The sequence below is a fragment of the Zingiber officinale genome, unplaced genomic scaffold, assembly GCF_018446385.1.
Source record: "Zingiber officinale cultivar Zhangliang unplaced genomic scaffold, Zo_v1.1 ctg229, whole genome shotgun sequence".
In the NCBI taxonomy this organism is placed as follows: domain Eukaryota; kingdom Viridiplantae; phylum Streptophyta; class Magnoliopsida; order Zingiberales; family Zingiberaceae; genus Zingiber; species Zingiber officinale.
This window is the reverse complement of record NW_024589904.1, coordinates 137,184-147,189: the sequence shown is the minus strand read 5'-3', so window position 1 is coordinate 147,189 and position 10,006 is coordinate 137,184. Positions and strand designations below refer to the sequence as shown.

The window sequence follows — 10,006 nt, the reverse complement described above, 5'->3', positions numbered from 1 at the left end:
CGAAAAGAAGACAAGGGACACGTGGGTGGGCCTGAGAGCGAGAGATCCAACAATTGACGGCTGTAGGATTTAGGAGATTAATTAAGTTTTAATGGAGATTAGACGAGTAAATAATGGATAGGTTCGGCGAACTTTGCCAGAGTTAGTGACGTCCAACGTGGCAGTCGGCGTAGAATAAGGCACTTTCTCAGAACAAATGCTAAAGCAGGAGCGCACGTGTTTTTTAAAAAAAAAAAAATGATATGCTCAAAAAAATTCATAAAATAATTTAAGAATAGATACATAAAAATATAAGATCCAACCAAATAAAATAATGAATCATGAATTTATGTGTCTATCTATAAAATCGTAATTGTCACTTATACTATAATAATTATAATTTTATAACGACTACAACTATAATAATTATATTTATATTTATACTTAAAGGTAAGTTCTATAAAATCGTAGTTAGACCTGCTATGTTATATGGAGCTGAATGTTGGGCTATAACTCGAGCACATGAGCAGAAGATGAGAGTTGCAGAGATGAGGATGTTAAGGTGGATGTGTGGACATACGAGGATGGACAAAATAAGAAATGAGAGTATTAGAGAGAAAGTAGGAGTTGCATCTATTGAGGAAAAACTCAGAGAGACACGTTTAAGATGGTATGGACATGTACTTAGACGACCAATAAATGCTCCAGTTAGACGATGTGAAACTATGATAAACATGCATATAAAATGAGGAAGAGGAAGACCAAAAAAGACTTGGTTAGCAACAATAAAATAAGATAAAATTTATTTAAATATAGATGATGATATAATAGGATATAGAGCTTAATGGAGTAAAAGGATTCATACACTCGACCCCACCTAGTAGGAAAAGGCTTGGTTGTTGTTGTTATTGTTGTTATAGTCGTTTCATTTTTTTAACTACTATAACTATAAAAATGGACAGGGATCCTTTGGTCCTGAATCCATGGATCAGTCCTGGTCCCTTGCTCATTCACTAGTTGGATGAGCTGGATCTCACATGTTTAATAGATAGGGTTCAGTCTACCCATCTAATGAATGAATAGGGCCTCTTCTGGTCCAGAAAATTCTAGATCAGAAGATCTGACCTCTATAAAAATTATAGTTTATAGTTCTAGCCACTAAAAAAATCTTAATAAATAATATTTTTTAAAATTAAGACGGGACGATTACGAATTACACTCAATAATAAATAATAAATAATGACATAGTCGTGTGGGGATGAAGGGTACAACCTCCCCTTAATTTTTTTTTAAAAAAACTAATACTATATGTTTAGAAAGCCCTCTCCACCACTTTCGTCAACTTATTCATCATTGTTCATTGTCGGAAATTGACCTGCACTAATATTTAAAAATTTTAAAAATCTTCCTCTTGATTGAAAATCTTGACTACGCTACCGTATCAAATATAAATTTATAAATGAGTTTCGATTTAATATATTATATATCTTATAATTTAATTCAAATCAAAAGTTATAATCTTTTAAAATTATTTAATATTAATATTATAACAACTATGAAAATTGTAACTATTATAAATGTGTCGTAACTCAGTTGCTCGTAGCTGTTACAATTTTATAACAACTACGAGCCATAACTATTATGAGTTCGTAGTTATTATAATGCGCATCAAGTAGTCCCCAGGGTTATGGTATCACAATGGGATATCTAGATATCCATGATTTGATCCTCAACAATGATGTATTTATAAAAAAAAAAAAAAATCTCTAAATATGGAGCACAATCAAAGGACGCTAGGCTTCTGGGCTAATCGTGACACGTACTTCTTGATTTATCCTAATGATTCAATAAAAAAAATTTATAGGATCGAATCGATTACTTTAAAGATAGTCAATGATACCAACTGAGTTTATTATTTTTTATTATTTTTAAATGCACATCAATTTGAGAATTTAGATGGAAAATAATGATAATAGTAGACACTTGGCCATTAATTTGGTATTTTTTTAATAAAAAAGTTAAAATTAACCATTATCTTTAAGATTTTAATCCTTTCAGATTTTATTTCCCATTAATTATTCGTTTATGGACGAATCGGTGGATCGTGGCATTATGACGTCACACTCGTCCGTCATACATGGATCGTGTCAGCAAACCCCTCTTTCGATGGAGTTCGCTAGCTGCGACGTGGGAGCGTGGAGGGAGGCGCTCTTAGCCTACGACGTCGGCCTCTCCCTCCTCCGGAAGCCCGATCTGCTCCCGCTCGACGCCTTCTACCGGACTGAGCTCCCCCTCCTCCTCCTCCGACGGGACCCCCGCCCTTTCCTCACCAAGCCCGAGCTCCACCGCCTCATGCAATGGAAGCTCACCCGAGGCAAATGGAGGTCCTTACCATTCTTTTCCTTTTCTCTTATCGATCTAGATCTAGAATCATCAGAGGCTTTTGGGGTTTAGGCCTCGGCTACTGAATTTCATTTCCTCGCTGGAGGAGCACTTGGTGGAATCCGCTTCTCGAAAGGCATTCACGGCACTTCCGGACCTCTCCCAAGCCGTATCCGAGCTAACGGTTCTGAAGGGAGTCGGACCGGCGACTGCTTCCGCTGTTTTAGCAGCCTATGCGCCGGATGTCGCGCCGTTCATGTCCGATGAGGTGATACTTGACATTTTCGTTGTTTTTTTTTTTAAAAAAAAAGTTTATTTTCTTTGTTACTACTGATAATGGTTTTGCGCAGGCTATGATTGCGTCTATGGGGAACGTGAAAGACTATACATTGAAGCAATATCTCGCGTTTGCTGAGAAGTTGCAGATGAAGGCAAAGGTATGCAACACATCATTGCCTGTGAGGTATTGGAAACGAAATGCTGTGGTCATTTTAATTCGCTGTCCTATTCAATAGGTTGGCAAACAAGGGATTGAGTTAGCTATCTAACTGCAACTCAATGAAACAAACATTGTGTTACTTGTGTAGCATCCTTTGGGAAAGGAGAGTAGTAGACTTCAGTTTGATATTTCTCCTAGTATACTGGAGTGTGGCAATTTATGTTTGTTGTCTAAGATGGATGACCAGGATCCATTATCTTTGCATATGGGATCCACATTCAAAGTTACTCGAAATACTTCCCCAGTATTCTTGGGCTAGAACATGCTCTAAAGCCATCCACATGCTACTATCTTCTTGCTCTAACACATTGCTTGATTCGTTGTCTTGATAGTTGAATGAGTATTGTATGGTACATGCTACATCTACATGACATGCAGCAGCATGCCTATCATATGTCAATCAACTTAGAGACACAAGTTGTGTAATATAGTATTCAACATACATGAAGTATTTTATCATGTTTTTCCTGCTACTGATGTGGCGTGACCATTTACAGTTATTTTTTAGTTGCTGACCAAATTGGGACGAGAGGGAACTAATTTGTTAAATATTTATGAAGAGATAAAAACATCTAGTTGATTGACCTTTTAGGTTGATATGCATGGATCAGTAGTTGAAATCTCATAGATCTAGGAATGAGTCTATAAACTGGTTGGCACTGCAAAATAGGACCATCGCCTCACCTCATTTCTCAAATGTGTATGTCTGCATACAAGTTTGAATTCTGGAGAGCGGCTGGAGTTCTCAATAATGGCTTTTTCAAGCTTGGATCTATTCTTTGATGAATGAATTTTCACTATCACTTTTAGTCTCAATCACAAGCAAATAATGCTATAACAGTTCAAGAGTAAAACTTGGGTTTAGCTTATCATATGTTTGTGAAAAGTTTATAAGATTGTATCAGAAAACTCATCTATATGATTGTGAATCATCTTAGCTACTTTTAAGCTCGTTCATAGAAATTTAGAGGCACACAAATAGGATTCTTGGTAACCTTGGCATGGGCATTTAAGGATTTGTGCTATAATATTGAAATGTATTTTAATGAAATACTAATGGATTTTACAGGTGAGCTGAATATTACTGAGGTCATTTTTTCACAATGTATATGGAAGCAAGTTGTCCTATTTCATTGAAGGCAAATTTTGAACCTAGGACCTTTAGAGTAACTTCCAATGCCTTACCAACTTGCTAAGCTGTCATCTTCATAATACTTAATTCTGTCTTTTCCAGGAACTCAGAGTTGTGTAAATATCATGTGGTTCTGCTCTACAAGCACATCTCTAACAGTGTCAATACATTCATTTCTCCTGTTTTGCTATTATATGTGATAAACGAGGCAATTATTCCTATAATTCTAACTTTCTTAATCCTTTTTCATTCTTGTGCCCTTGTTCATGCCTTCTCAATGATTTGATCATATATATATATATATATATATATATATATATATATATATATATATATATTTGTTGTTGTTCATTTGACATTTCCCCCTGATTGTAACTGAAGCATTAAATCACAATATTTTCTCTTTAAGATTTTTCATTTGTTTGACTCTTCTATGGAACTTTTTGCCCATGTCAAGCATTCTTCCTATATCTTGACATTAAAATTGTAGTATCAATTTTCATCAATATATTTCTGTCTCAAATCCTACCATTAATTCTGGCAAAGACTAGGAGATAGACCACAAATGAATTTACATTGGCCTATTAACTACTTACTAGTGATTATCCTTTAAAAGTTGTTTTCATTTGCTCCTAATTGTGGTGCTTCATTTAGTTTAGATTATGTTCCCTGTAAATGGTTTTGCCAGCTAATCTTCAAGGTACAATGTCATCTTTTGTGGGAGTCACACAAAATCCATCATCTATCCCTTCCCAAAATATCTCAACTCTACTTCAGTAGCGTCTTTAATTTTTGAAGCTTGTCTTTACTATAACAATGCTGTTTGCAATAGTTTGAATCTGAAGTTTAACTGTATACTACTAGTAATTTGTACCTATTATTATTTAACACTATAGATTAAGCTATACTGGTGTTTATATAATATCACAGTTAATGGTGCACTTTTGTAGAGAGCAAAGGTAAGGATTCTTAAATTTTCAACTTGTTCATAAAGCTTGTTAAAGCTTATACAAAAGTGAAAAAGCAATATGATGAAAATTTCTGCTTGAATTAAGAAATTACTTTGTTTTGCCTTAAATTCGTTGTTTTAACTTCTCTACATTTGCCGGGAAAAAAACTTGGCAGGAGTTGAGCGTTGAAGGGAATTGTTTTACTCCCGTGGATGTTGAGAGAGCTTTGTGGAGCTCAGCAGTTCGCGCCAAGTTACTCCATTCTCCATCAGATGATAAATCAGAGGCTGAGGCTGGTGTCAAGAGAAGCACCAAGAGGAAACGTAAAATTTGAGCTAATCTCCATGGAGTTGCTAGACACACTAGCACTTGTAAGCACTCATGTTTTTGTACCAGTAGCATTATCTAGTTCTCAGCTCTCTCATGTCTATGGACAGTTAGTATTGTCTCGCGCATCTAATGTTGCAACAATCTCCACAAAACTTTCTTAACTGCAGAAAGATATCAATCTTGTCATACTTTAGAGGAAGTTCATCAGGCACCATATTTAAGTCTTGAAGACAGTGATTATGCTCTTTGAGATCAATATTTACTGAGCATCATTCAACATTCAACTCATCCTTTAACATAATCAAATAATTCCATGTCAATTCTCACAAATCACCAACACAAACCCAGAAAAATATTATGAACTAATGAAGCAGAAACAAAAAAGATGAACAACACACCATCCTCCGTGTATCATTTGACATATGCAACCAAAAAATTGGTCAGAAGTGTGATTATATGCACACAATTTTTTAATGGTCCAGAACTCAGATTCATTACATTCTCATGTGGATTAGTTAGGGAAACAAGTGATGCAGGACCTTCATGGAGTCTGTGCCAGTAAAAAGCCTCCAGTATGATCTGTTGCAACTTCACTAGCAGCCGGATTCATGCTGAGGAGTTCATTCTGCCATGGACTCAAATGCTGTCAAGCATCAAGTTACAAGAGAGGATGAGTTCAGATGAAGAAGCAAGATGTGGAGAGATGTGGATTAAGATTTACCTGATCTAATTGTGGGACATGTAACAAGGAAGCTTGTTGCAAGTCCCTTGAGGTAGGAGGAATGCAAGGCATTCCATGCTGAGTGATTCTTTGAAAGTTGTAGGCATTCCATGCCGTTCCTCCGTAGAACGGTTGGAGTACCTAAATGGATGAAGTTCCAAAAACATCAGATACCAAAAGTCTTCATATCATTCTCTGAAACACAAAGGATATGATCTCACATCTTTAGGAACAATTCTCTGAGGATCAAAGCTCATTTCCGGATCGGCAGCCACAAGCTTCATCGAAAGGAACTGCACATTTCAGTAATAGCAGTTTGATTTCTTAGCTCCAAAAGACAATGTTGAATCATGTTCTAGTTAAGAAGCTCGACCAACTACCTCAACTTGGCACTGCAACGACTGTACATAGTTGATTATCTCATCAAGCATCATAGCCTTGCCATTGATCTGCAAAGCCGAAAAGAACATATCGAAAGACACGATTGTGTGAAGCAGTAGAGGATTCTATACCAGAAGCTACTACCTTGTTGCATCCTGGAACAAGATCTTGAAGGAGTTTCATTCTTTCACTAATCTTTCCCCTTCTAACCTGCACGTTAGAAACTCTGAGCATGATGCATAAGAGTGAAGTGTAGAAAAACCTACTCTTTCTGCAAGGCTGTGACTGTTGGTGGCCTGGCCTCTCCTGGCCCGTACATGAAGGTAGTCATCTTTTGAAGCATCAGAGCCTTTGCTATTTTTGTTGCTTGGGCTATGGTTGCTGCTTCCTGGGCTCAGCTCATTCTTCTGTGTAGCATCATGCTGCTCTTCAATCTTCACATTCTGAAGTTCATGGTCGCTGTAGGAAGAGACTCTATTTGCCTCAGTAAAGTTCATACTTTCAACCACAGTGAGGGGATCCCAAGTGTTCCCCAAGCAGTCCTCAGTGACTATCCCAGCCGAAAGTGATGTGCCAACAACTCCCTTGGATTGTAGAGTGGAATGCATCTGTGAACAATGGCAATTCGCATCAGCAACTGCCAAACAAAGAAGGCCTTGCAATTGAAGTGCGCAAGCTTAATAAGAAGGCAGTCATTTGTGGGAAACACAGTTTAACTTTTTCTTTGGGCAAACAGTTGGAGGAATGCAATTGAAGATTATTGAAGATCACTTCTCTTTTGGAGCAATTGAAGAACACTGAAGCACCCAACATGGCAGAAAGGAGCAAGAGCAGATCTGAATAGCTAATTAAGCAGGTCTGTGAAAGGTCACAAGAGAAAATTACCTGTTTTGAGTATCAGTAAAAACTCTCCCAACCACCAGTTCCTCTCTCACTGTCAGTTCAAGCTACAAAGGATGCATTAATAAGGGATTATGGAGATGAACATGAAATAGTTTCAGGTAAGCCAGAAGCCATGAGGTGAGGAGTTAAAAGGGAGAGGTGATGGCTTTGGTTAAAGAAGGGTGGTGGTTAACCACTGCCAACTACTCTAGTAATTTATGCTTTTCCAAAAGTGCCTTGTCTAATCTAATTTACGCACTATGTGACTCAAAGTGTTCCCCCCATTGTTATTTTAAATGTTTTTTGTCTGACAAAAGGCAGAGTACTTCTCTTCCTCAATCCACACCAAGCTTTGCAGGAGTAGTAATCTTCTACTGACACAGTGCCAGCCATTTCTACACTCATTTTTCCAACTGTCAGCCACAACCACACTTAACTTTATCTGAAACATGTGGAATCTTATGATCCTTTTGCGATCCTTCTTGTCCTTTTACTCTTTTAAAGCCTGAGTGAGCTTGCTTGGAATTGGATGCCTGGAACATAGTCAACTTATGTACTATCTTTGATCCATCAGCTCTGCTCATCTAAGCAGCCATGGCTGATGAGGTTTGGGCAGGTAAGCACAATAAATGAGCTAAGTGGTAATATTTTGAATTTAAAAACACACACACACAAAGATAGATGTGTTATAAGAGTAATGAAGAAGACTTGTTAAAAAAAACCAGGCTTTGTACAATTCCAAGGAGCTGTCAGAAGTTGTTTTGAACAGGTTACATGAGTGACAAGCAAGATTATTGCATGGGGTTTTAATTAGAATGTGCCTGGAGATATCAAACTGGTAATTATTCCTTGGATTCGTGATGAAGAAACACCAGCAGATGTCGGTGCCAGTTTGTCTTGTCAGATTTGGATATGCAATGAATAAATTGGTAGCTCATCTCCAGCCAAATCTTATTCAATTGTGTTGTTTTTAAATAATTCAGTCTTCTACCTAATTTGCCCAACTTTTAATATATTCATCAAATTTAGAATTCGACACTCTGATTTTCTTCTTATTCTTATAAGTATTTAATTCTTCATTATATATATACCTCTATATATATATATATACCTCTATATATATATATATATATATATATATATATATATATATATATATATATATATATATATATATATATATCTTCCTCTATATTTATGAGACCGATATTATAAGAGCGTTAAGTAACATAATAATAATAATAATATTATTATTATTATTATTATTATTATTATCTTTTGTCCAAGAAGATGTCTTTTTTATTTGTTTAGAAGGCTCTTAGTATGTTAACACTGAATTATCATGTATAACCTTAGTTATGTGATTATCAAGTAATCGCATAATTAAGATTATAGATAATAACTAATAAAACATAATCTAATATTATTTGGTTCAACCTTTGAAATACTCATTTTGGGAAAGAAAAGAATTTAAACCCAAAATCATACATAAAACCTTACACCTCCAAATTAATCATATTCTGAGTTATATTTCATATTTACTGGCATGGTGAGCATGCTCCATTTCCTTTAAATCACTCATTGTTTGAATCAAAGAAGATTAAATAATATAACTTTAAGTTATCAACAATAACTTTCAACAAAATATGTCTTGATATTTAAGTTTCAAAGAATGATGTAAGTCTATTTCAAAAACAAACAAACTAAACATAAGAGATTTGAAAATGTTGTATATATAGGTTTGATATATAAAATATGAAATCGTCATATCAGTGGCTCTATAGAACCGGTCTTATGGATATGGAGGGAGGTAAATACAAGTACACAACTGAAAACACATGTTCGGGATGCTAATCTCAGGTAATGACACCTCGATGATCGAACCCTGGACCTCTCAGCCATGAAACAATGCGCTCCCAACTATGTTACGCCCCGGGGACTATAGGTTTGATGTATATTTAATTGCACAAGTGGCTTAGAGCTTAGTTAGTCACACTGGCGGAGCCAACCTGGGTGATCTACCCTGGCTGTGGGCTACGTCGACTCTGTCATCCTGGTTGTTCCCTTCTTCTCTTGTGTTTTTTTTTTCTTTTTATCAAGGTAAACTTCAAAAAATTTTCTTCTTGACTGTCATCGGCTACCCGGGCTACAGCCCGAGAAGCTTAAAGCGTGGCTCCGCCCTTGGTTAGACAAATACTTACTATAGGTGCTTAAATCATGGAGAGTGTATAGATTCCATCCTGATGGCTCGTGCGATGGGATATATCTAACTGATCAAGTCACAAAGACATACAAAGTTGAAATATGTTATCACCGTAACCTTTTAACCATCTGTTTTGTCGTGTGATCAAATACGAGAGAAGAATTTCATATGGATTCATTTCAGAACCTTCTCTAAATTTTACTGGTCTGCATTATGTTGAAGATATTTGACAATTTTACTTACTTTCTTACATGTTTATGTGGTATTTGGAACTGTATGGATTGAGTCTTTGTGATTGTAATTAGCATTCTTAGTCGAGCAAATACTATGAGAGACAAACAAGTATAAAACCAATATTCCCTTTGTTTTTTATTTAATTATTTAAATCTTAAAAATCTTTTTTTAGAAAAAAGTTGGTAAAGGATATTTAAAGTTTTTGCATATAATTTCGTCCCTATATATAAAAAGCTGCTGATGAACTTTTCTCCGTGTCTTATTTCGCTTTGTACTGCATTCGGAACAGCTCGGAAGTGCTCGAATCGGAGTA

At 36.0% G+C, this 10,006-nt stretch overlaps 2 protein-coding genes across 4 annotated transcripts; one reads left to right on the top strand and one right to left on the bottom strand.

Moving 5' to 3' along the window:
- The first annotated feature begins 2,084 nt into the window (after positions 1–2,084).
- On the top strand, positions 2,085–5,501 carry LOC122036995. The gene is made up of 4 exons (XM_042596444.1): positions 2,085–2,363; positions 2,434–2,629; positions 2,712–2,798; positions 5,118–5,501. The coding sequence occupies exons 1-4, from the start codon at positions 2,092–2,094 to the stop codon at positions 5,274–5,276; spliced, it is 714 nt and encodes a 237-aa protein (XP_042452378.1). The 5' UTR covers positions 2,085–2,091; the 3' UTR covers positions 5,277–5,501.
- A 56-nt stretch (positions 5,502–5,557) lies between these two features.
- Positions 5,558–7,503, bottom strand: LOC122036994 (transcription factor bHLH49-like). 3 transcript variants are annotated; one of them, XM_042596443.1, is made up of 7 exons: positions 7,260–7,503; positions 6,641–7,171; positions 6,519–6,584; positions 6,374–6,442; positions 6,215–6,286; positions 5,994–6,134; positions 5,558–5,915 (listed from the first exon to the last, which is right to left on the bottom strand). In XM_042596443.1, exons 2-7 carry the CDS (start codon positions 6,980–6,982, stop codon positions 5,814–5,816), a joined length of 792 nt encoding a protein of 263 aa, XP_042452377.1. In that variant the 5' UTR covers positions 6,983–7,171; positions 7,260–7,503; the 3' UTR covers positions 5,558–5,813. The 3 variants fall into 3 exon arrangements, with proteins under 3 accessions (XP_042452377.1, XP_042452375.1, XP_042452374.1); XM_042596441.1 differs by having other exon boundaries at positions 6,641–6,982; positions 7,260–7,501; XM_042596440.1 differs by lacking the exon at positions 7,260–7,503 and having other exon boundaries at positions 6,641–6,982; positions 7,092–7,216.
- Positions 7,504–10,006: the final 2,503 nt, after the last annotated feature.

Coding starts and splice junctions, on each gene's coding strand:
- LOC122036994 (XM_042596440.1), bottom strand. CDS start 7,187: ATGTTGGGTGCTTCAGTGTTCTTCAATTGCTCCAAAAGAGAAGTGATC. Junction 6,443..6,518: donor TTGTTCCAGGATGCAACAAG/GTAGTAGCTTCT, acceptor TCGGCTTTGCAG/ATCAATGGCAAGGCTATGAT. Junction 5,916..5,993: donor ATGTCCCACAATTAGATCAG/GTAAATCTTAAT, acceptor GATGCTTGACAG/CATTTGAGTCCATGGCAGAA.
- LOC122036995 (XM_042596444.1), top strand. CDS start 2,092: ATGACGTCACACTCGTCCGTCATACATGGATCGTGTCAGCAAACCCCT. Junction 2,364..2,433: donor CTCACCCGAGGCAAATGGAG/GTCCTTACCATT, acceptor TTTGGGGTTTAG/GCCTCGGCTACTGAATTTCA. Junction 2,630..2,711: donor CGCCGTTCATGTCCGATGAG/GTGATACTTGAC, acceptor GGTTTTGCGCAG/GCTATGATTGCGTCTATGGG.